The 25709-nt window shown below is 43.0% G+C and overlaps 2 protein-coding genes across 6 annotated transcripts in view; one reads left to right on the forward strand and one right to left on the reverse strand.

The window, feature by feature from the left end:
• TTC13 (tetratricopeptide repeat domain 13) overlaps nucleotides 1–1515 on the reverse strand; it is a 44063-nt gene extending 42548 nt beyond the window's left edge. For all 4 annotated transcript variants that reach the window (XM_086744785.1, XM_086744787.1, XM_086744789.1 and 1 more), the window contains exon 1: nucleotides 1296–1515. In XM_086744785.1, coding sequence (XP_086600911.1) covers nucleotides 1296–1515 — 220 coding nt within the window. The remainder of the gene's footprint in view (nucleotides 1–1295) is intronic.
• Nucleotides 1516–1762: 247 nt separating this feature from the next.
• Nucleotides 1763–23747, forward strand: ARV1 (ARV1 fatty acid homeostasis modulator). Of its 2 annotated transcripts, none has more exons than XM_086744836.1 (5): nucleotides 1763–1870; nucleotides 18964–19083; nucleotides 20760–20913; nucleotides 22109–22333; nucleotides 22816–23747. In XM_086744836.1, exons 1-5 carry the CDS (start codon nucleotides 1772–1774, stop codon nucleotides 22920–22922), a joined length of 705 nt encoding a protein of 234 aa, XP_086600962.1. In that variant the 5' UTR covers nucleotides 1763–1771; the 3' UTR covers nucleotides 22923–23747. The 2 variants fall into 2 exon arrangements, with proteins under 2 accessions (XP_086600962.1, XP_086600964.1); XM_086744838.1 differs by having other exon boundaries at nucleotides 22205–22333.
• The last annotated feature ends 1962 nt before the right edge of the window (nucleotides 23748–25709 follow it).

Raw genomic sequence — 25709 nt, forward strand, 5'->3', positions numbered from 1 at the left:
CCCTCTACTCTGCCCTGGTGAGACCCCACCTGGAGTACTGTGTCCAGTTCTGGAGCCCCCAACACAAGAAGGACATGAACCAGTTGGAGAAAGTCCAGAGGAGGGCCAGAAAGATGATCAGAGGGCTGGAGCACCTTTCCTATGAGGACAGGCTGAGAGAGTTGGGGCTGTTCAGCCTGGAGAAGAGGAGGCTCCAGGGAGACCTGATAGCGGTCTTCCAGTACCTCAAGGGGGCCTACAGGAAAGATGGGGAGAGGCTGTTCAGTAGGGCCTGTTGTGATAGGACGAGGTATAATGGTTTTAAAATAGAGGGAGGTAGATTTAGATTGGATATCAGGAAAAAATTTTTTACAATGTGAGTTATAGAACACTGGAACAGGTTGCCCAGAGAGGTGGTGGAAGCCCCATCCCTGGAAATGTTCAAGGCCAGGCTGGATGAGGCTCTGAGCAACCCGATCTAGTCGGGAGGGGGACTGGTCTAGATGACCTTTGAAGGTCCCTTCCAACCCAAACCATTCTATGATTCTATAATTTCTGTACAGCACATTCACGCTATGCTCATGACCAAAGACCAACAGATTCCTTGTCACATGATCCTGATGCAACAGGTATTTAAGTACATAAAAATAGTTTTAACTGTGCCTGTATCACAATTCATCAACTAACTTGCAAAAGACCAGAAGATCTGCTACCTGAACTTGGCATTTCCAAAGAAAAGCATTCAGTTCACCAGCAAAATAGATACAGCTCTGAAAGTTAATCAATATGCAACTCAATAATACGAACACAAGGGGTTGTAATTTGTGTGGGGATTAAAAAGCACGCGGAGCCCAGCAGCCAGACTGGGCAGGTCGGTGAGCGGGACAGCAGGAACCCTCCCGGGTGACACCACAGGCCCTACGGCTTCCCCGTTGCCGTAGGGCTGAGAGCCTTTCCCCCGCCCAGCCGCGGTCTCTGCCCCGCACTACACAACGGCACGACGCTCCCCGGGGGTGCAGCTTCCGCAGAAGATGCCTCGGCGTGAGTCAGCCGAACAGCAGCAACGCCGACGGCCGGGCCGCCCGCTCTCCCCCGCTCCCGCCCCGCTCCGCCCCGGCGGCCCCCCCAGCCCCTCAGGGGGAGGCGAGGCCCGGCCGCGCGTTTCTCAGCCGCTGCCGCCGCAGGGGCTCGGCTGCCCACCCCGGCGCTCGCCACCACCGCCCCCCTGCCCTCAGGGGATCCACAGGGCCGCCTGGCTGCAGGCCCCCTCACCCCCGCCCCGGGGCAACCACCACGGCAAACGGCTCCAGACTCACCGCACTCGGCCGAGTACTGCTCTCCCCACTCCCCCGCCGAGGCGCAGCCCCCCGCCGGGCCCTGGTGCTGCCGGTGCAGCTCCTGCTGCAGCAGGGACAAGGCCGGGTACTGCTCGGTCAAGGCCAGCGCGGCCCGGGCCAGAGCCAGTACGGCCAGCGGCACCCATAGCCCCCGCACGGCCCCGCGGCCACCGGCAGGTGCCATCTTCCCAGGGCGCATGCGCACCGCTGCCGCCTCGGCCGGGGACAGCGGGCGCCCCCACCGTCCCGCCCACGGGACCGGCAGGGAGGGGGGCGCCGCTGCGCTGCTCTCTGGGACGTGGAGTTCGGCTGCGGCCCGGCCTTGGTAGATAGGGGCAGCAGAAAACCACAACTCCCGGAATGCACGGCGGCGCGGGCTCGGCCCGGCCGCGCCCCCGAACGCGGAAGCGAGGCGGTTTGAAGCGCTGACAGGCCGGGGCGTGCTCTCGCGTGCCATGGCGGAGCTCGGCGCCTACCGCTGCATCGAGTGCAACAGGGAGGCGGCGGAGCTGTACAGGGACTACCAGCGCGGGGTGCTCCGCATCTCCATCTGCGTGAGTCGGGGCGAGGACGCCGGGCAGTGGGCGAGGGAGGCTGGAGGCGGGGGGAGTGGTTGCGGGGGGAGGGCTGGAAGCGGGAGGCTTCGACGTCAGCAGGCGGCGGCCGCGCGCGCGGCACGTGGTGGCGTTCCCGCCTTGCCGCGCGCCCCGCGGGCGGGAAGCGCCCCCTGCTGCCGGGCTTGTTTCGTCGCGGCCCCGAGGCCGGCGGGTTGGCCGCTTGCCCCGGGTCTGGGTGCGGGTTCTTCCGTTGGCCGTGCTTCCCGCCACCGGTTCCTCCGGTTCCTCGGGGGCAGCTGCGTGGTGGCGGCGCCGCCTCACTTGGCCTGTGCGCTGCGGCGGGCCCGGCGGTGGGCTCCGTGCCTGTCGCTTGCCGAAAGGCCGATCTGAGCGCGGCTCCGTGGTCGGACAACTTCAGTGAAGGTGGGAAACTGCTGGAGCTAAGTGTCAGCTTTTCACCGATGGTTACTCAACGGGTGTGCGAGGACTTCAGTATTACTGACCGAACTACAGTGCTTGTACTTTCCAAAATGGTACCAGCATGTTCTAGGCTGTTTACTGCTCTCCCTTCGCACTCTGCCTCTCACAGAGTTCATTTTTTTCCCATAGTATATTCATAACGTTAAAATAACTTTCATCTTTTAGTGTCTCCTACATTTTCTTGGAGATTTCGCAGCCGCAGCAAAAACAGCATTTACCTTTACCTTTTAAGCAGTGTTTTCAGCAATTTCTAAATTACTGTTTTCAAGTTTTGATAGGGTTTATGGAAACTTGTCTTCAGTGGTTAGTTGTTTTTTTTTTTTTTTGTAGAGCATAGAAACTTTGATCACTTAGAACCTGATATGTCGGGGGGGGCGGGGAGGGATTGGAATGACGAGCTTTGCAAATACATCTTGACTAAGCCTTTGATTTTGTCTATGATTGTGTTTCACAACATCCTGTCTGCTCCTTACAAAATTGAGAAACTTTGTGCTTGAAGCAATTGTTGAATATTTTGTATTTTGTGAAGAATTAGTTGTGTATCATTCAGACTTCCATTGTAGTTGTTTCCCCCAGCTTTGTAGCCCTTGGCATTTTGAGAATGCCAATAGAAGATGGGTTAATTTACTAACCATGAAGCTATAAATGTAACATGACCAGAAAGCTTTGTATGAAACCTGTGATTAATTTCTTTACAGCTTTATAATGTTGAGTCTATCAAGCATTCCTTAGGTCAAAAATAGAGATAATAGGCAACCAGATCATAGAGGTCTGTGGCTAATTTATATTTGGGGAAATAGTGGTTAGCTCAGGTTGAAAGAAGTACATGTTGGATCTCAGCTTCTGTTATCAACAAGAGGCTGTGAAAACAAGATATGTACAAATCACTGATGATAGTAGAAAGAGCTGATTCACGTCCTTCTTTTCCCAGCCCAGCAGTCAGTTAAAGTGGTTTGTGCTGTAGAGCATAAACCAACTGAAAATGTACACAAAAATCTCTGCAGACATTTTTTTGGTAAAAGACAAGCAAAGTAATAGCGATTTATTTTCTTTAGGCATGCACTCTGCAAGGGAATAATGGGGTTTAGTTGCTTTTTTTGTGTTAGTATAATGTATCATGTTTAGTAGTGGATATGAACTACAGCAAATCACTGGTAGTCAAATCATGTAGTCAAAATTCGTCATTTGTACATAATAGGAATGTAAATTATTTTCTTTGGAGCTCTTTCATGCAGAGCTTCAAACTCATCTTTGAAACCAAGGACAAGATGGATCAAAAGGACAAGTATAAAGCTTATGCCTGCAGCCATATCACAGAAAATTTAGCACATCTTGTAAACTCAGGTCATCACTAATGTTTATTAATTTGGCTATGATAATCTCCAAGGGAAGCTGTGAGCCAGTAGATGGAACCCTTTCCTCTTAGCATGTAACCATTTAAGGACTGAAGATCCTAGTCTTCTGGAGCTGTGTCATCTTGTGTAGAATCGAAGATTTCTCAGTTGCTGTGTTCATCACAAATGCCAAACTTTTACAAAAAGAGTAAAGAACAGAGTAAAAGAAAGAGCAAAGAATCACATTTTCCTAGCAAATTGGAATTCTGTCCTTTCTTCATGCAGATCCAGATTGGTACCAGTTTTCACTTACTCCTGTCAGTTTGTTTCTTCTGTGTATGTTGTGGCTTATCATGGTTCAGTTTCAGCCTCAGTCCTAGTTGCTCTTATCTGGTGCCATGTCATATCATCTCCAACCCTTTCTCTCCATTTCTGGCCGCCCAGGAACAGGCAATATGAAACATGTTAGTAAGAAACACATTAGCTTATGGTTTATAAAGTGGAGATGAGAATGTTTTGATAGTTTTGCCACTGCGCTAACCCTCTGCAGGCATTCTACTCCATGCACTCAATGCTGTGCTCCATCCAGAGACCTGCAAAGCTGATCAGCATCACACTACTGACAACAAAAAACAGTCAAGTACAGAATGGCATTTGGTACCCTTCACAAATGTTCACGAGCAGTGTTATAATCAGTTTGTCAGCATTACAAATCATCTTAACCTGAAAATAATGACAAGTTAGTAATTGGCTTCACTTTTGAAAATATGAAGATCCCACTTACCAGTGTGAAACATCGTTTATATCCTGTATTTATAAAACGTAGAGTGTAGGCCTCTAAAAATTATGAAAAGCTGAAGGTATTTAAGAAAAACTGGAGGTCTGAGGTGAGATTAGAAGGTCACTCAGGCGGTCACTCAGCCTGAGAACAGTTTACATCTGTCTTTGTGGCATTAGAGCAGAGTACTACTACTCAATTGTAGCTTAAGGGGCAAAAAATAAAAAGTACATATAAAGATTGTATAGGGATATTCAAAGTGAGGCCAATGGATATCATCTAGATTTTTTGTTGTTAAAAAGCTTTGTAATACTTGTTTTTCATTCCCATTTTCAACATGGGAATGTACATGAAAATACTGACACATTAAGGGGCAAAAAAAAAGCAACCCAATGTTTGTTCCATATGATATGACATGAACAGTTTTTTTTCCTTATTTTGGCCCCAGAAAATGTGGAGCGAGCAGAACATTGCCAGGATCATCACTGTTTTATACTGAGCTACAGACTTGCCCCAATTCTAGTTTAAAGTTATCCTTGATAAATTCATAAATCTGCACCTAAAAGGTCTTGGCCATTCTCAGGATGTTCCTGTCATTCAGCACCTTTCAGAACATCATTGTGAGATTGCAGAAGCTAAGTTCTCCCAACAGCATCTTCTGTCTAGTCCTACATTTATTTTTAGGCCCTGATCTGGGCCTTATTTTCAGATTTAAATTTGAATGCCTAAGCAAAATACTATGATTTTTGTGTTCTGGTACGAATCTGTTGTAGAGAAGAATGGATTTTTCCCAGAGGCAAATACTAAAAGCTTCTGTTAGGGAACATTTGTTTTCAGCTCACAGTATTAGGGTACAGTTTTGGAAATTCAGCCTAATATTCATGGTGCCACTTCAGTTTAGGTCCTTCATCATTTGTGATTGCTCTTAAAGTAAGTAAAAGGTTTTCTGAGGTCCATATTTTAATTTTAATGCAGAGAAGCATTAAAGACTTCACAAATGTTGATATCCACTCTGGAAATAGATTTGCAACAAATACTGAAGAAGCCAAAGAAACTTTCTCCTATCAAACACAGAAGTCCGCTCAGTACCGTGAAACTTGGGATGGAAAGGTCATGTCTTTTGTAAAGAACTCTGCAAAGTGGCTGACTGCCACAAATTCTTCAAGTTCTGTAACTTTTTTTTAATATGTTTTGTTTAATCAAGGCCAGTTTCAGCAGAAGCCTACCCCAGACTTCTCACTCAAGATTCACATTTAGTGAATGAACCTTTTTCTCACCCTACATATATGTTGCTGTGGAAATGCCGTTACAAGAGACAGATGGACTATTGCTCCTTAAAAAGAACTTAAAGATAGTTAAAAACGGATAATAAAATTCTGAAGAAATTCACCTCCTCAGGCAGACCTGTTCAATAGGACGAGAGGTAATGGTTTTAAAATAGAGGGGGGTAGATTTAGATTAGAAATTAGGAAAAAATTTTTTACGATGCGAGTTATAGAACACTGGAACAGGTTGCCCAGAGAGGTGGTTGATGCCCCATCTCTGGAAGCGTTCCAGGCCAGGCTGGATGAGGCTCTGAGCAACCTGATCTAGTCAGGGATGTCCCTGCCCCTTGCAGGGGGGTTGGACTAGATGACCTTTGAAGGTCCCTTCCAACCCTAACCATTCTGTGATTCTATGATCTGTTTTTTCTTCAGTGTGATAACTGGGGGGACAGCGTGGTGTGGGGGGAATGTGCAGGATTGCCTGCAACGAAGGTGACTTCTGGTGTTTGCTTTGCAACTCATGGGTCTGATTCCAGTCCTGCGCTGTGAACGTGCTGATGTTTTCCCTATTCCAAACCAGAAGTGATGGTGAAAGTAAGGCTAAGTCGGTCTTTATAGAGATTTTTGTTAATTATTTTGAGATCCTTAAAACTTAAATGATCTGTGAGTAATACAATGAACCTTCGCTGAATATATTATGAACCAACATTAACAACAGTAGCAAAAAATACAGTTCAAATAACATTGCCACTACAGTATTAATGCTATAGGGGAATAAAAACCACATTTGGCTAACTTGGAATAAATTCTGCAGTCAAAGTGCAATGAATATGAAAGGAAACTAGCAAACTTGACTTATTCAAAAACAGAAGGAAAAACATGGAATTTTTTTTTTAAATTTGGTTTTAAATTACATATATAGTGTTGTGTTTAAAAATAAAGTTTAAAAAATGATAATGGTTCCAGACCCTAACAAAGGGAAAGAAATTATTCATTGCAATATGTAGAGCTCAGTCAGGATCCCCCTTGTGTTTTGTAATAAGAAAGGCAAATTGCCTGAGCAGTGCACACTTCATTTAGCTTTTCTGCAATTAAAAAATAATTGAAAAGCTCTTTTATTGCAGCGAGGCAGGCAGGCTGTAAATGCTTTGAATACAAAGCATTTATGTGGTAAGGTAAAGAATCCGTTAAGAGTACAAAGATCATCCTGGAAGATAAAGTATGTCATTTTTCTTATTTACGTAACTTAATCTACAGACCAACTCGCTACTGGAAGATGTATCATATAGGAAAAATTATATAACAATATTTTACATTTCAGGTGTCTGAAATGGAATGCCTCTGAAACTGAGCGGTTTTGTTTTTCAGCTTATTACGACACTTAGCTGCATCCGTAAAAAAGAGCCCATTCCTGAAAGCAGCACAGCTAATTAAATTTTATTGTTTACGGGTCAACTGGGATTAAGGGCACTCTCACAAGATGATGGGTCTGTGTTAGTTTGCCCTGTGAACCTAGGTAAATGGACCTACGTTCACGACGAATCTATGTAAATGTTGTTAAAATATGCTGTATATGGAGCCCAGCAAGAATTGTAGTTTAATTTTGCCAAACTCCAAACCCCAGGGAAAAGAATATTAAAATGAGGCTGTTTCACTGGTATTTCTAATATCCAGGGATTTGCAAACATATTCCTGGGGTGGTTTTCATGTTATTTTTAGTTCAGAATGAAGCCTGGTTATTGAATATATATTTTTATTTTCTGTAGCGTCTTGTGGCTTCCTCTTCAAGAACATTTTTCCCTTCCACCGTCCACATCCCAAAATACTTTTATTTAAAAATTCAGTAGTGTTTTATTGTTGGAGAGAGCACTCTAAAAAACTTATGTTCGCATGCTTTAGAAACTTTGCCCTTCAGTGACAGTAGGTATTTCCTGAAATATTTGTACACTGTATTGTATTTGACATTCATTTGTGAACTGTGTTCACAGTTGAGTTATCTTTGATGAACAAAGAAGAGATAGGTCTTTTAAGTAGTGTTTTATAAAAGGCTGACAAACATGCAGTCAGAGTTAACATTTCAGTACTTCTTTTCTTTTATTTAATGCAACTGAGATGTTAAAACATATGTTGCTTTCCTTAACTGTTTTGGATTGCTTTGATCAGGAAGAATCTGATATGCTACACTATGAGGGACATGGTTGTACTAGCTTTTGAACATTTCTTTTTTTGAAAAAGCTTCGTTTTGTTAAAGATGTACCTTTTGCAATGGGGCGTTGACTACAGCTGTGTAGGACTGCAATGGGGAATGAGACGTGAGCACCAGTATTTTAGTTCACTCTCAACTGCCTAACTAAAATCTTAAAAGTAAGCGTGCAAGCAGTTCTGCACACTCATAGTGATAATCTCTGAAAGTATTGGTGATTATTGATGTCTGTAAAGTCACATCACTTTAATTAGATAAAGCTATCTAGTTAAACCTATGTTGCTTTGATTTTTGTGGAAGTCAGGCTCCAGTCACACATTTGCTTCATAGGTGTTTGAGGTTAGAGGCAGATGTTTTAGTAGTACAGCTGGAAAAAAAATAACACAAAAGCCAAGTATGGAGAAAATTTCATCCTAGAGGGTCTACTAATGGACGTTCTCATGGTACAACGAATGTCATCTTCATTTTGTCCGCTTAGTCTATGACAGTGCTGACGTGCGGAAAACAGACTCCACAATCTGTAAGACTGTAAAGTAGGTATGTTTATTCGGCGCCGGGCAGCACGGGGGGGTAGCCCTGCCAAAACCCTGCGCACCTGATGCGGCAACTCACTTTGAATTTATACAACCAAGTGTTACATATACATGAAGTTTCAAAAAAGCACGCCTATATATATGCATGAGCTATCCCTGCTTCATATTAAAATTAGTTCCAAGGAGTCATTTGGTCGGTTTTAGCTGGTTCTTGAAGGAGGCCCCTCAGTTCTTATCAGGAACTGTCCGTGTGAGGAGGTGCAGGACTTCTCACTTCAGATAAAGAGTTCAAAGCACAAAGCAAGGCCCCTCGGTTCTTATCAGGAACTGTCCTTGTGAGGAATGCAAGACTTCCCCCGCCTCGGATAGTTTTTACAATAGCTAGTTAATAAAGCATAAAGCATAAAGCATCATATGTATTAGCATGCACAGCAATAATCAATAAATGCCATCTCTATTAAAGTTTCTTTAACCCCGTCTCTCAGTGCACTAGCGAATCTTTTGTAGGTCCCACAAGTCCTTGAATGAACTCGTGCTGCCTGGGTCGCTGGCTGGATAAACACAAAGGACTTTGCTTTCATATAGTTAAGACTCAAACAGAAATTTGTCTGCGACGTCTGGGGACTTTCGCCCATAAACAATGGTATCTGGGGCCTCTCATTCTCTGAGGGGGAATGGCGTGGGAGAGATGAGGTCTAATAATCCCGGAACGCATTTAGTACAGTTGGGGTATTGTCCTACAAATGTTGCATTGCTACATTGTATATTGAGGTGCCCCCAGCTACAACTACAGTTTGTTACCCATTTACCAAAATTGTCGGGCCTCAGTCCATTTGGATCACACCCCGTGCCTTCATTCCGCAAATTGTCACACCTTCGGTTACACTTTGTACTTTGGGTTTTGTTCCCCAGATTTAGGTCTATTTGCCAATCAAGATCCCCCAGTCTTACATTTGTTAGGTCACTAAAAGGGTGCTGTCATCGGGTTTGGAGTCTGGGAAGATTATAGCTGTCACAGGGTGTCCACTTCCCCCGTTCCTCGGTAAGTGAGAGCACAACCAGCAATCAGACAGATTCATGACCTTAGACACCTTTTCATGAAGTTGCAAAAATGTGTTATCCTCCCATGCCCCGACTCCCTTCATCAGAATAGTGATAGTGGTTAATGCCGCGATAATATGAGTTTTTGAGCCTGTACTTGTGTGACCCTCCATGTAGACTTAGGTGCTCTTTTTACCCTAGTGTGGTGTATCCAGGCGCTCTGCTCTCTGATCTTGATTGCTGTGAAGGAGGTGGGAGTACCTGGTATGGTCCTCCCATTGTGGTTCCAGGGTTTCTTCTGCAAGAGACTTTACATATATATAATCTCCAGGTGGTATATCATGCACAGGTTCATCTAGACCTCTTCCCCGGGTCCCAGTTACATGCTTTCTAATTTTATTGAGCTGTTTGCTCAATGCCACCATGTAGGAAGTCATAATCTCATCTGCAACTTGCATAGATATCCCCTTTTGTATTCCATAGGGTCGCCCATACAAAATTTCAAAGGGGCTCAGTCCTTCTCTCGCCCTTGGTCTCATTCGTATACGCAAAAGGGCTAAAGGGAGAGACTGAGGCCATGTGAGGTTTGCTTCTTGTCCCAATTTTACAATTTGCTGTTTGATTAAGTGGTTCATTTTCTCCACTTGGCCACGCGATTGAGGGCGATACAGGGTATGAAGTTGCCAATCTATTCCCAAATGGTGGCTAATTTGTTGTACTATTTTTGAGACAAAGTGTGGTCCTCTGTCAGAGGATATGGTTGCTGGAACCCCAAAACGTGGTATTATCTCTTGTACCAATACTTTAGTTACCTCCCGAGCCTTAGCTGTTCTGGTCGGAAATGCTTCTGGCCAACCTGAAAAGGTATCAGTTAATACCAGTAGATATCGATACTCCCCTTGTCTTGGAAGTTCTGTAAAATCAACCTGCCATTGTTGTCCAGGCCCATTGCCTTTCCCAATTTGGCCCATTTCTGGTTTGGGAGTATTTTTAGGATTAATCTGGAGGCAAAGGTCACACTGTTGAGTCACCTGTCTCACCGTGGTATATAAATTTCTAGCCACAATTTCTCTTATCAAATATTTATACAGAGCCTCTGTTCCCCAATGCCTTTTTCTATGTTCCTCTCGTATCAAGTGCCACAGTAAACGAGAGGGAATAATTAGTCTTCCCTGTGGGGTATAAGCCCACCCCTCTTCATTATATGACCCTTCTAAGTCTGTAATAAGTTTTTTATCTTCCTTGGTATATTCTGGCTTACCTTCTAGGGAGATTTGCCTATCAGGAATTAGAGCCCCTTCTATTTTTACCTCTGTTTTGGCCGCTTGTTTTGCCTCTCTGTCCGCCAGCTCATTCTCTTTTTCCAAGTCTGAGCTCACTCTCTGGTGTGCCTTAATATGCATAATTGCCGCTTTCTCAGGGAGTTGGACAGCTTCTAGTAGCTTCAGAATTTCTTCTGCATGTTTGATAATTTTCCCCTGGGAGTTCGATAGTCCTCTTTCTTTCCAAATTGCTCCATGTGCGTGCACAACTCCGAAGGCATATTTTGAGTCCGTGTAAATGTTCACAGTTTTGCCCTGGGCCAACTCCAGGGCTCAGGTTAGGGCAATTATTTCTGCCTTCTGTGCGGAGGTGTTCATGGGCAAAGGCCCCGATTCTATTACCTCTTGACTGGTGGTGATGGCGTATCCTGCATGTCAATTGCCATTTGAGACATAGCTGCTGCCATCTGTGAACCAGTTTTCCCCGTTTTCTATGGGGCTATCCTTCAGGTCTGGGCAGCTTGCGTATATTGCTTCGATGGTTTCCAAACAGTCATGATGCACCGGTTCTCCTGTGTTCCCACTGAAAAAAGAAGCTGGGTTGACAATGTTAGTGACCACAATTTCCACATCATCCTGTTCTACTAACACAGCTTGATATCGCAGGAATCTTTGTGGAGAGAGCCAGTGCCCACCCTTTGCTTCCAGAACTGCTGATACCGCATGGGACACCAAAACAGTCATTTTCTGGCCCAGGGTAAACTTTTGGGCTTCCTGTATGTTCAGTATCACAGCTGCAACCGCCCGTAGGCATCCAGGCCAGCCCTTTGCAGTGGCGTCTAACTGCTTAGAGAGATAGGCAACTGCCCGTCGATATGGACCCAGATCTTGTGCCAATATTCCTAGGGCAATGCCCTGCTTCTCATGAGAGAAAAGAAGAAACGGCTTACTCACATCTGGGAGTCCTAAGGCCGGGGCCGACATCAAAGCCTTTTTCTGTAGCTCAAAGGCTCGTTCAGTCTCCTTGTTCCACTCAAGATACTTCTGCTCGGTGGCTATTAGTGCATACAGTGGTTTAACAAGCAGTCCATAATTATAGATCCACAATCGGCACCACCCCATCATTCCCAGAAAAGTCCGCAACTCCTTTACTGTCTGAGGTTTCTGAGTTTGGCATATCGCCTCTTTGCGGGCCTGTCCCAAAGTTCTTTGTCCCGCACTAATTTCATAGCCCAAATAATTCACTTTGCGCTGCATTAACTGGGCCTTTTTCTTGGACACCCGGTATCCTTGGAGTCCTAAGAAATTCAACAGACTCACCGTTCATGTCATACAGTCTTCCTCTGTGTTGGTAGCGATCAGGATATCATCCACATACTGCAACAATTTTCCTTTCTCAGACGGGGCTTCCCAGGATTCCAGGTCTTTCGCAAGCTGATTGCCGAAAATGGTAGGACTGTTCTTAAATCCTTGCGGCAACACCGTCCAAGTGAGCTGGGTCTTCCGACCACTTTTAGGATTTTCCCATTCGAACGCAAACAATTTTTGACTGGCTTCATGGAGAGGGAGGCAAAAGAAAGCATCCTTCAAATCTAAAACAGTAAACCAAATTAGTTCAGGTGTCAACACAGTCAGCAGGGTATATGGGTTCGCCACTACTAGGTAGAGGTCTTCAGTTATTTTATTCACTGCCCGCAAGTCTTGGACCACCCTATATGACCCATCGGGTTTCCGAACAGGTAATATAGGGGTATTGAATTCAGACTCACACTCCTTTAATAGTCCTAACTGCAGAAATTTTTCTATCACCGGCTGGATCCCTTCCCTATCTTCCTTCTTTAGTGGATATTGTTTAATTCTTACCGGTCATTGGCCTTCCTTAATCTTAACTTTGACAGGTGGAGCACTTTTCGCTCTTCCAGGTACGTCGGTAGCCCATACTCCTGGATACACTTGGTTTAGGATTTCCTCATTAATTTTTCCTTCTGAGGGGAGACTAGTTAGGGTTAGACTTAATATCTGAACATATTGTTGATCTTTACCTCCAGAGTAATTTCTCCTTTTTCAAATGTGATTTTTGCTCCCAATTGTTCCAACAAATCTCTTCCCAAAAGTGCTTTTGGGGAGTTAGGCATATATAAGAATTTGTGGATGCCCCATTGTTTTCCCAGTTTGTATTCTAGAGGCTTACAAAAATATGCCTTTTCACTTTGGCCAGTCGCCCCTTTTACCATAACATAATCATTCCCCAGGGGCATCAAACCTTGATTCAAAACAGAGTTTGTTGCCCCTGTATCTACTAAGAATTCTACTTCTTCTTGTTTTTCCCCTAGCTTAATTACAACCAGTGGATCCGCTAGGGTAGATTCCCCAGGTTCCCGTCAGTCTTCCCCTGCGCGGGCTATTGTTCTTCCTCTTTGAGCCCTTTGGCCATCTTTCTTATTCTTTGGGCATTCCTTCTTCCAGTGACCAAACTTCTTACAGAAAGCACACTGATTTTTACCCACCCGGGGCAGGTGCTGTTTAGTCCCTCTTTCCCCTTCTTCCCGGATAATAGTTATCAGCTTCTTTTGCCCTCGCCTATATCCTTCCTCTCTGTTACTGAACACTCTCCATGCTTCATCCAGCAGCACTTCTAAATTCCTGCTTTTTGTGGGGCGTAATTTCTGAAGTCTGCGCCTTATATCTCCTGTGGATTGACCCAAGAATAGGGAGACTAGTTGTTGTATTCCTACCTCTGACCCAGGATCCAGCGGTGTGCTGCGGCGCATCACGTCCCTCAGTCGATCCAGGAATTCGGATGGGGACTCGGAAGGCATCTGTCTGATTGCATACAAAGCTGACCAATTTATAGTTTTGGGGATTGCCCTCTCCATTCCCTTTGAAATCCATTCCTGATACTTCTTCAATTTTTCCATATGTGCAGATCTATTAACATCCCACTTTGGATCTTGGAGAGGGAAATGTTCCTTAACGTCCCCTCCTGTAACTTTATAATGGTCTTCGGCCAGATTCCCTGCTGTTTTTAAAACTAGCTGTTTCTCTGTCTCAGTCAGATATTCCAATAATAATTGTATATCATTCCAATCAAGATTGTGTTGTCTTACAATAAATTGGAAATGCTTAGTTACACTTACCGGGTCACTTCTATAATCTTTTGCAACCTTTTTCCATTCCCCTAGGTCAGCAATAGAAAAGGGTACTTTGATTAACATCCTCCCACCATCCGGCCCCGCCGCCTCCCGGAGAGGTGATACGGGACTGTCCGGGGGGGTTCTGTCTGAGTCCGCATCCCGTTCCTGTGGTCGAGGGGGAGGCTTAAACAAATCAGTTAAATCCTGTTCTGATGCCTGGTGAATTTTATCTGTCTTAGTACATCGTTGTCCGATACTGCATGCGGAACAACACCGCCTCAGTTTACCTCTGAGCTCCTTGTTGTTTTCTCGCTCAAGTGCGAGTACGATAGGGTCGTGTGGGGGTACCATTCCACAGTCCCTTTGCCACTCCGGGTGGTTTCGGAGGGTGAAAAACATATCTGCGTACGAAACCTCGTCCCATTTCCCTTCTCTTCTTAAAAACAACATCAGTTGTAGAAGGGTGTTATAATCTGTTGACCCATTGAGCGGCCACTTAGCCTCGCCTTCTAGCTTATACAACGGCCACCACTGATTGCAATATTTGATAAGGGTCTTCTTACTTTCCGTACCTCCAGTCCCAACAACATCTTTCCAGTGAGCGAGTACGCAACCCAGAGGACTCTTCTTTAATATTCCTCCGCTCTGACCCCCTCCCATATTTATTGATTTATTATCTGATCCTCTCTTTGCTCCGTGTCCAGCAACTCAGTTGCTGTACCACCCCTTCCCCAGAGTCTGACAGGTGCTGCCACTCCCCCAGAGTCTGACTGGGCAACTACTTCCTCTTTCTCCTCAGTCTGAGAGGACTCTGGAGCTGGAACTTCCTCTTTTCCACCGTACACAAACACAGCCCTCTCTTTCCTATTACAATCTCTGTCTAAATTTTGCACCTAGGACACTCAAAATTCCAGCCAAACTCTACCCACAACTTTCCACTACAACTTACACTCTGGAACAAATATAGGTTTACAAGAGTTACCGTGGTGTAAGGGACACCATTCAGGACCGTTGGGGTCCCACCACAAGGGAACAAAGGAATCTATAATGACAAAACACAATAAACTACTACCGCGGTTACAAACACACACAGTTTGGATCCAATTCAGTCTTTGCACACAGACAATACAATTCACACAGAAAATTGTCTCTTACTTCTATATAATCTCTCTTCGTGCCGACATACAAAGGTACTCACAGTGTCCACACCCTCATGGACATCCACACACTTATAGTGGTCACACAATCATACAAGAAACTTTGGAAAGAGGAAAGTCCCCTTGCTTTCTAGCCTACCTCAGAAGAATCTGGGCGGCTAGGGGCGGCTGGACTGACCTCACGCCACAGAAAGTCACAGCTTTGCTCAGATTCCCGGGACTCACTCACGCTCTCACAACACAGGCTTTTACACTATAGAAGGTCCTGCACACAACATAGAATTTTTGCCATGCAGCATAGAAGATCACACACACAAAAATCCTTCATACAGACACTATGGTTCAACAAGTCCAAATCAGTAGCCAACACCAAATGCCTTATTACAATAACCAAAAATCAATACCGGCAAAACACGGACTCACTCGATCTACTCCCAAAATCGCTAGCGGCCGCTCTATCGGTCAGTGAGTCCCCAGTTGGAGCCCCAAACCAACCTGGGTACCCAACCAATGGGGACTATGCTGCACGCCAGACGTCTCTGCGCGATTTACCAGCTGCCCCGGCCACGCGTATGACTTACAGGCCCCTATCGTTAAACATACCGTTTGGTCCGCGGCTTCAGGAGGTTGTTGTCTGCTCCCGCGGTGAGCGGCTGGCAGCGGAGGCTCCTCCGAGGAAAGTGCTCGGGGCGCGCCTAGGAGAGTCCGCTCCGCAGTCGATCCCGCAGCCAAGCAGAGAGCCTCCTGCCTGGCTCGCCAAACTGACGTGCGGAAAACAGACTCCACAATCTGTAAGATTGTAAAGTAGGTATGTTTATTCGGCGCCAGGCAGCACGGGGGGGCGTAGCCCCGCCAAAACCCTGTGCACCTGACGCGGCAACTCACTTTGAATTTATACAACCAAGTGTTACATATACATGAAGTTTCAAAAAAACACGCCTATACATATGCATGAGCTGTCCCCGCTTCGTATTAAAATTAGTTCCAAGGAGTCATTTGGCCGGTTTTAGCTGGTTCTTGAAGGAGGCCCCCAGTTCTTATCAGGAACTGTCCGTGTGAGGAGGTGCAGGACTTCTCACTTCAGATAAAGAGTTCAAAGCACAAAGCAAGGCCCCTCGGTTCTTATCAGGAACTGTCCTTGTGAGGAATGCAAGACTTCCCCCCCTTGGATAGTTTTTACAATAGCTAGTTAGTAAAGCATAAAGCATAAAGCATCATATGTATTAGCATGCACAGCAATAATCAATAAATGCCATCTCTGTTAAATTTCTTTAACCCCTTCTCTCAGTGCACTAGCAAATCTTTTGCAGTAAGGTGGTCTGTAGGTCCCACAAGTCCTTGAATGAACTCGTGCTGCCTGGGTCGCTGGCTGGATAAACACAAAGGACTTTGCTTTCATATAGTTAAGACTCAAACAGAAATAAAGTATATTAAGAACAGGGCTCTCATCCAGCTCTAGAAGACAGGCAGACATGAATGTATGTGTGTGAAAAGTCCTTGAAGGTGGTTGGTTTTTTGTGATACAGCAGATTTTCTTTTCCTGTTGAAGTAACACAGGAGAAATAGGATTCTTAAATGTTTGGTGGTAGTATGCTGAAATACTGAATTAAACATCATTCTCGCAGCTGCAGAAGATTTGTTTGTGGCTGCCAGAAGCTGTGGAGCACAAGACCCATTCTTATGGGTAACACCACTATTTGTGCATTTATTTGTAGCAGTCTCCTTGTGTATCTGTATTAGGATTTCTGTATCGTTGTTTTTGCCTGGAGAGTTGGTGTGATATATTTTAATTGTCTAAAATTCATGTCAACTGGCAGGAAAAATTTTTCAGTACCTCTTAGCTGCAAGGTTTTTCATCGGTGTTGGGTTGGGACCCTCCACTTGAAAGGATCATTACTTATTCTTCTCAGAAAGATTTTTTTACCCTGGTAAAAAAAATATTCTGCTGTAGGAAAATTTGAGAGCATAATAAATCCTGCGGTATGTAGGATATCCTTCATCTGTGTTCAAGAATTATCTTCTTTTTGTTTCTGCTTGTCCAGTGCTTGTGTGAATAAGCCTACACAAAAAAAAATTGGAGTTTTCCTGTGCTACAACAACCCAGAGATTTGACATATGTACATTACTACCTGTAAGAATATCTGTTCATGATTTCCCTGTAGAAATAAATGAAGTAAAACACTGCCTTTAATTATCGTTGCAATTTCTTTTTCTCTCTGTTAAATGCTGTAGCTGTGGTCTTCTGTTAATTATGTCCTTTTTTCCATCTCTGTCACCTTAATTTTAGACCTATCAAACTGTTGGTTAATTGAGTCAATTTTTCAATTCATTAGCTCTTACTTGTGTACTGTCATACACAGTGTTTTCTAATCCATATGAGTTTGTTGTTGGTTTTTTTTTTTTTCCTTGAGCTGGACCAAGAAACACTGATTAGTGATAGGAACATTCCTTAGACACTCTATTCAACTTAGGCATTTGTTTGGATGTTTTTCTTGAGATGGATATTGGACTTTTGAGTCAATTTGCTAGTGAAATTTTGCATTCTCAAATTCTCCATTAGCAGTTCTGGTAAACAGCAAGGCAAAGTTAACTTTGGACACAAGGAATCCCTATAAAATTTAAAAAAACTTTTTGTTCTTTCCTGGGAGTTTGTCTAGGTGTGTGTTGTCTAATGCTGCATTCTTGACTGTTACAGCATTTCAGAAAGCTGCGTGCGTAGATTTATCTTCTGGCAGTGCACAGCCGTGCACTCATTAAAATGGCGATAGAGATCGTTTCTTTGACTGTTGTACTCTGAGCATGGCAGGTAATGTGAAGGCCCCAGGGAGTGGGATTAGCTGAGGAGGAAACAAGTAGCTGAACTGGAGGATCGGCAGCACGAGAAAGCTGACCTGCAGGCGAGCATCCTTCTGCGAGTGCACTTGTTCGAGCTGGAGTGGTTGCTGTGATCAACTGCTGCTGCTCCTCAGCTCTCTGCTAGAAGTTGTTTCCCACTCAGCTCTGCTAGATGAGCCTTTTGTAAGAAAGGTTTAACCGCCCTGTTCACAGTTAATATTATAGCCTTTTGTTAGCCCTTCTCATTTAATTCAAGTCAAGGAGTGACTGCCTATGCACGTAAGTCAGTAAGTCTGAAGGGAGTTGATGACCAGTTCCTAGTGATCTAGGTGAAATAACCTCTCTAGTAGGCACAGCAGGATCCAGAAGTAACAGTCCAGTGTCTTAACACTGCTCAGTGGCAACTTCCTACTCTTTGGCTATATCTGTGTGTGAAAACTACATTATCAGTATTCTAGTTATATTGGTGTTTGTTCAACAGTGCAAAACGAATTGAAACATCTGGACTATTTACCAGTACAGAACACTAATGCAACAGGGAAAAACATTTACTTTTGTTCTTGAAAGGAGGAAAAAGGTAGGATAGGAAGATAAAGCATCTCTTTTAAAAGAAGGAAATCAAAATAAATTAATTTTCTTGCCAAAAAAATCCCCAGATGCCCAATATACAGGCCATGATCAGATAACCTTTAACAAGATACTGATGCGTGTCTTCAGCGTTAGGAAGGCAGTCTAGGTTTTTTTGGATTTGTAGGACATAAAATGATAACTAAGTAGATCTTTGCATAATTTATTATCTGTGTTAATCTGAAGCCTGTAAAAATCGATAACATATCTTTATCTTTTGTAAGGGAAATCCTTATGTCAACTGTAGTGTCAAGGAGGGGAAGCAATTTTTCTGGAAGGATTAAAAACCTATTGAAAATGAAGATTACATTAAGGAAAGACTAATAAGTATTGAATAGCTACTTTGGATTTATGCAATTGTGCTAAGCGTAGAGGAGCATTTAATAAATGTTTTCTTTTTCTTTTTTTTCCTTTTAATTCTTGTTATTTTGTGACTTTCAGAAATCCTGCCAGAAACCTGTGGACAAATACATTGAGTATGATCCTGTTATCATCTTGATTAATGCTGTTTTATGTAAAGCACAAGCATACAGGCATATTCTTTTCAATACAAAGATAAATGTAAGTTGCTATGCCCCTACTCTGTGACTCTTTTTTTTTTTCTTTTGGCTAAAGATGTATTTAGCTTTGGTAAGTTTATTGTAATAGTTGTAAAATTTCAGGAACTGTTGTTCTGCCCTTCCACAAGTTCCATCCAGTGGAATCAGTTTTGTTCTCAAACAGGTTAAGGTTCTAATATCATTAATTTGAACACATGAAATCTCAAACTCGAGATGTTACTAAGAAAGTTAATGTCTCCCCAGTAGCAATACCACAATACCAGCAATTAGAGCAGTCATCCTACACGTTAAAGAGAGTCCTAATTGGGCTCACTGGAAGAGAAAGGTCTAACTTCAAGTTCATTTCCAACTTAAATGTCTTTTGGAAGCAGTTCTTTTTGAAATGAGCTATAGTAGTATAACATGCCATATTAACGATACTATGCCCAATTAAACCTACTGTACTAATTTTTCATGAGTTTCCTCCTGAGTAATTAACCACGTCCTCAAAACTATAACAAAAGATAGTGGCTTTCACAGGAAGCATTGTTGATGCAGAGTTACATAGTCAACTTAGTTGTACTGGCCTGGCTGGAGTGTATGTGTGTAGCTTTTCTGACAGAATTGCTTATTTTCACTTTAAGGATTGATTTCCTGGGAGAGGGAAGCTAATCTAGCGCAATCTATCCAAGCGTAAGCGTATGCCGTGTTCATGCTGATACCTCTTGGCCAGTCCAGTGTTAATCATTGTAGGTAGATATACTCACCTCGTCTTTCAAGCATAAACCTGACTAAAGATTTTTAGTGTCTGGAAACTGGTAATGATATTTTCCATGAGGCTTCTAAAAGAAGTATTCCATCTGTGGAAATTTCATCTATTCAAATATTTAAATATTTAAATATTCAAATATATTAAATATTTAATTTTAAACTGGCTTAGCCTGTGCATGTGTATGCAATTGGCATAACTAGTCTCTAATGGGAAAAGTAGAATCAATGCACAAAAATTGCATTGGTTTGTTTAAATTTGTATAAAACAGAATTCACCCCACATACACACTGGCTTACAGACTATTTAATGTGGAACATGCTAACATGGACCTTCATGACATCATTTTTGCAGTCACTTCAGAGGATACTTTTGTTTAGTTTTGTTTAGTTATATTGCTCCATTTATCTTTAGCTCTTATCTGAACTAAGAAATGTTTTTGGTATAACTATACTACCAGTTTCTTCTAATGGAGATTGTCCCAGGGGAGAACAAAATCAAGGTTATTTAAACCAGTTCACTGAAGGGAGTAGTTGCCCTAAAAATTAAGTTTTTGACAGTATGGTTCTGCTAGCTTTGGCACAGTTTTGTTTTTATATTCCTGACTGAAACACCCTTCCCAATTAAAAAAAACAAGTACAGAGCAGGCTTTACAAACTACAGTTATATGCTTTCTTCTATATGGAACTGTTCATGCAGTTTCCTACCTTCTCTAATTGGCTTATCATGTTAATTTATGTTAAAAGCACAATGTGCTAAACTAGTGGCTGAACAGAAGAAATTTGCGTATATTTCTAGACAAAAATAATAAACCTACAGAACTTGTTTGTGTGGAAATGTAGAAATGTATTTTAAATACCAATTTAATACTAATGCTTTAATTTATGCTGATTTAATACTAATACTTTTATTATTCTTTCATTTACCAGATTCATGGGAAGCTCTGCATATTTTGTTTGCTCTGTGAGGCTTATCTCAGGTGGTTGCAGCTACAGGATTCAAGCCAAAATATAGATCCCGATGACTTAATCAGATATGCCAAGGAATGGGATTTTTATAGAATGTTCGGTATAGCTTCTTTAGGTAAGATCGATGATTAGTTCATGTAACTATTTACTCTTCAAGCATGGAATAACTTCATGAATCTTTCATTAAGCCTGTATTGCAAAAATTAATACAGAATGCATGTCATGTCCGACCCAGTATGGTTAAATGATTATACACATACTCTCTCACTTGTTGCTGCTTAATGCAAGTGCGTATTTCGATCCTGATTACAATTTAGACTGACAGGATTTAGATACCAAAGCACTGAAAAGTGGCAGTATTAGAAATCTTCATCTGAATCCATTCACATAGTTTTGAAGACCAGTGTAGAGCTCAACCTCATTCCATATTTCATATTTCCTCCAACATTTATTATTCATTAAGGCGATGCAACTTTAAAGATGATCCTTACAGAAGTAAACAATAATCAGGAAAAGCTGTATCTATTTGGTGTTTTTTTTACATGAATATACAAAGATACAGAGTAGCGTACTGTGCTGCAAGACTAAATTTGAAGGCAGGGGAGGATTTTTGTTTTGGTTAATACTTTTTTATTGTATTTTTTCTAGTGATAGAGTTTAAATCTAGTCCACAGATGAAAACTAGTATTACCCTTAGACATTCAGAGTTTAACTTCAGACATTTATTGTCTAGTGTTGCTCTAAGTAGGCTTTCATAAAAGGCCAGTAAAAATGTTGGAATTCATTTTTCAGTAGTAATTAATCTATTACAGTTGTTGTGAGAGTTGCTTTGACATCTGCATTAATACCAGTGTAACCTAGGGACATGGTGTCAAAAAAAGTCATAATAGTTCAATGACATTTTAGCCTTAAATGTTCTGTCTCATGCTGGATGCAAAGCATTCATTACTGGTGACCTTTTCAAAAAGACAAATATTGGTTTTGTTTTACAGGCTAACAGACAGTTGTAAAAAAACATTCTCCTTTTGTTAAAAAGGAAAAGTAAAGGAAGTTCATATGCTAAACTTCCTGTGCTGTACGGTGTCAGAAATTACAAGTATGATAATCCTACAGAAAAATTCTGTGATAGAATTATTTTGAATGTCATCAGTGAACACAGGAGATGGAGGATGTGTCCATGTTTGCATGTCTTCTGAACAGCAGTGGCTCGGTTGCATTTGCAACATGTCATTTTGCTGAAATTCATTGAGAAAAGGACTTGATTTTGGCACTTTATTCTCATCTTTCCAACTCCTCTTATTTCCTCTTAGAACAAACTTCATTTTTGCTTGGCATTTTTATTACCTTATGGTGGATGAGGCCTGAGATGCTGAAAACAAAGTCTGACTTCATTTTACTCCTCAAAGCACTGCTGTTGTCCGGCTATGGAAAGCTTTTGCTAATTCCAGCTGTTATTTGGGAGCATGACTACACGCCTTTGTGCCTTGCATTTATAAAAGTGTTTGTCTTGATATCAAACTCTCAGGCAATTAGAGGTATGTTTTTGCTTTTTTATTCCTACATTATTTGTATACAATGTGTGTGAGAGAATGCAGCTGTTATAGAAGTCATTATTATTGCTGTTATGTTTTTTAATCAGTATCAGGTATGTGACTGAAATAACTCTAGTTTAAATCTGTGTTATTTAGATTTAATAGAAAGTGAATGAAACAAAACACTTTATTAAAAAAAGAAAAAGCACCTCTTGTGTCACCATCATCTCTTTGTATATGCTGTATTATATCCATCAGATCCATCAGTTAGAATTTGAGACAACTCATTGTGGATCATTGAAACATAAAGTAGAATTCTTTGTGTGTCTGGAAGATGAAAATTTCATGCTAATTTTATGCATGGCTTTGGAATACAGACTTTAACAGATTTCTGTGATTTCTTACACGTACAAATTAATATGAATTCTCCTGTGATTTCTATGATCTCTTAAAAGGTGATAAATTTGTTCTGTTTTCTTTTGCAGTTACATTGAACTTGAACCGAATGCTCCCTTGGTTAGCCATCATCTTTGGCTTAATTTTGGAAAATGGTATGGTCTGCTTGTTCCAGAAAATGGGATGGGATGTTTGAAACATCAGCCTAGCTCTGAAGAAATACCAACAACATGATGATTGTTTTCTAAGAATGATCTCTGCTAGCGGGCTCCAAAGACATTATTTTCATAGTGATAAAGAAGGTGATAGACAACAAAAACTTGCATTAGTGGTGAGTGTAGACAGCTTTAGGGTGAGTTAACATGAGAAACTTCAGAAGTTTGCCTATTTAATATGTTGAGCCATAAAACCTCTGCCTTACCTTGTTTATTTTCTGAGTAAAAATATGATTGTTTCACTGTCTTTGTAGCATTATAAGACTGGCTGTGTAGCTATGGCTATAAGAAAAAAGGTACACTGGAAAAAATCAGCTGCTACCAATCACTGCATTTTGGCAGAAAGAGGAGGATTAATTGTTCCCTTAGGAGGAAGGAGGAGAGTCAGTGGAAAAATGTAAAAGGCAAAATTGATATCCCCACAAAAACAGATTTTCAAAGAAAGAAGGGAACATGTGCAAACAGATTATTAGAGAAAAGGCAAGTATTGCAGAGTAAATGCTGCTGCTTTGTTCTGAAAGCTGAAAAGAGAGTGAAAGGACTCTGATCCCCAGCATACAAGGTTGTTTGGGATAGTGCTGCTTCTGCATTTAATATTAAGCCACATCCCCCTTACCCAGCCCTCATCTGGCAGCAGGTTTAGTGGAAGCAAAAGGTAAAATATGAGGCTGCTCAGCAATAGAATAGTATTTGTTAAAAAAAAAAAAACCAAACAAAACCAAAACACCAAACATGTTTAGGCCTAAATTAATGAAGAGACATTTGTAAAAGTTCTGCACCTTTTTCCCCAGCCGGCAAGGAGAGGGCTAGATCACTCGGCATATGAGTGGCATCCAGGGGATCAGGCCCAGCCAGCACGGGTTCACGAAAGGCAGGTCGTGCCTGACCAACCTCATTTCCTTTTACGACTGGGTGACCAGACTGGTGGATGAGGGAAAGGCTGTTGATGTGGTCTACCTGGACTTCAGCAAAGCCTTTGACACAGTCTCTCACAGTATTCTCCTAGGAAAACTGGCTGCCTGTGGACTGGGTAGGTATACCCTTCTTTGGATAAAGAACTGGCTAGGGAGCCGTGCCCAGCGGGTAGTAGTTAATGGAGTCAAGTCCAGCTGGCAGCCTGTTACAAGTGGTGTCCCCCAGGGGTCGGTACTTGGGCCCAGCTTGTTCAATATCTTTATTGATGACCTAGACGAGGGGATTGAGTGTACCCTCAGTAAGTTTGCAGATGACACCAAGTTGGGTGGCGGTGTTGATCTGCCTGAGGGTAGGGAGGCCCTTCAGAGGGATCTGGATAGGCTGGATCGCTGGGCTGAGCTGAATGGGATGAGGTTCAACAAGGCCAAGTGTCGGGTCCCACACTTTGGCCACAATAACCCCATGCAGCGCTATAGGCTCGGAGCTGAGTGGCTGGAGGACTGTGAAGAGGAAAGGGACCTGGGGGTGTTGGTTGATGCTCAGCTGAACATGAGCCGACAGTGTGCCCAGGTGGCCAAGAGGGCCAACAGCATCCTGGCCTGCATTAGAAATAGTGTGGCCAGCAGGAGCAGGGAGGTAATCATCCCCCTGTATTCGGTGTTGGTGAGGCCACACCTCGAGTATTGTGTTCAGTTTTGGGCCCCTCACTACAAGAAAGACATTGAAGCCCTGGAACGTGTCCAGAGAAGGGCAACAAAGCTGGTGAGGGGTCTGGAGCACAAGTCTTATGAGGAGCGGCTGAGAGAGTTGGGATTGTTTAGTCTGGAGAAGAGGAGGCTCAGGGGAGATCTCATTGCACTCTATAGCTTCCTGAAGGCAAGTTGTGATGAGCAGGGGTTTGGCCTCTTCTCCCAGGCAACAAGCAGGACCAGAGGAAATGGCCACAAGTTGTACCAGAGGGGGTTTAAATTGGACGTGAGGAAAAACTTTTTCTCCCAAAGAGTGGTCAGGCACTGGAATGGCCTGCCCAGGGAGGTGGTGGAGTCGCCGTCCCTGGCAATGTTCAAGAGGCGGCTTGATGAGGAGCTACAAGATATGGTTTAGTAGCTGTGGCAGCAATGGTAGTGGGAAGACGGTTGGACTAGATGATCTTATAGGTCCCATCCAACCATGTGATTCTATGATACTATGATTCTATGTCCCACAAGGAAACTGGCAGAATCCGTTTCCATACGGTAGTTAGGACATGTACCTACTTCTTTTGTGCAAACCAGTTTCCATTACATTCCATCCAATGTTTAATTCTCCTGCTTCAGTTCTGGAAGGCTGTACTACCTACAGGTACTACTTGCGTTCCTCATTTTCCTCAGGTGCAGACTCCTATCTGTGTTTTGCAAAATGCATCAAATAACGTTTTGCAGCATCTTCAATTCCAAACAGGTTTAGAGTAAGTCTATATTATGACCACAGAAGACATCAGACATGTTTGTCTGATGCAACTGCCCGTGCCATGGTAGGTTACTTGGTCAGAAAAACAAATGGTTCCTGATTCTGTTTTAATAGGTCAGAGGCTAACACCACTCATGCCATTTGTGTTAAATTTGACATCTTTCTGAGCATGTATGGTATGGCTAGATGTTGTGGTTTTGTTTAGTGAGGGGGGGGCCTAAGGTGGCAGCTTCTGTAGGAAACCGCTAGAAGTTGCTCCCCTTTGTTCAGACTTGGCTGGGCCTAGGACAGACCCACTGCTGGCCAAGGCCGAGCCGATTGGTAGCAGAATGTTCCATGATAACGCCTCTGTGATAACGTATTTAAGAAGGGGAAAACAGGAAAAAAAATAAAAAGATGTGAAG

This window comes from Chlamydotis macqueenii, chromosome 3, assembly GCF_036417535.1.
Source record: "Chlamydotis macqueenii isolate bChlMac1 chromosome 3, bChlMac1.mat, whole genome shotgun sequence".
NCBI classification, from domain to species: domain Eukaryota; kingdom Metazoa; phylum Chordata; class Aves; order Otidiformes; family Otididae; genus Chlamydotis; species Chlamydotis macqueenii.

Coding starts and splice junctions, on each gene's coding strand:
- ARV1 (XM_086744836.1), top strand. CDS start 1,772: ATGGCGGAGCTCGGCGCCTACCGCTGCATCGAGTGCAACAGGGAGGCG. Junction 1,871..18,963: donor TGCTCCGCATCTCCATCTGC/GTGAGTCGGGGC, acceptor TGTGACTTTCAG/AAATCCTGCCAGAAACCTGT. Junction 19,084..20,759: donor TTTTCAATACAAAGATAAAT/GTAAGTTGCTAT, acceptor TTCATTTACCAG/ATTCATGGGAAGCTCTGCAT.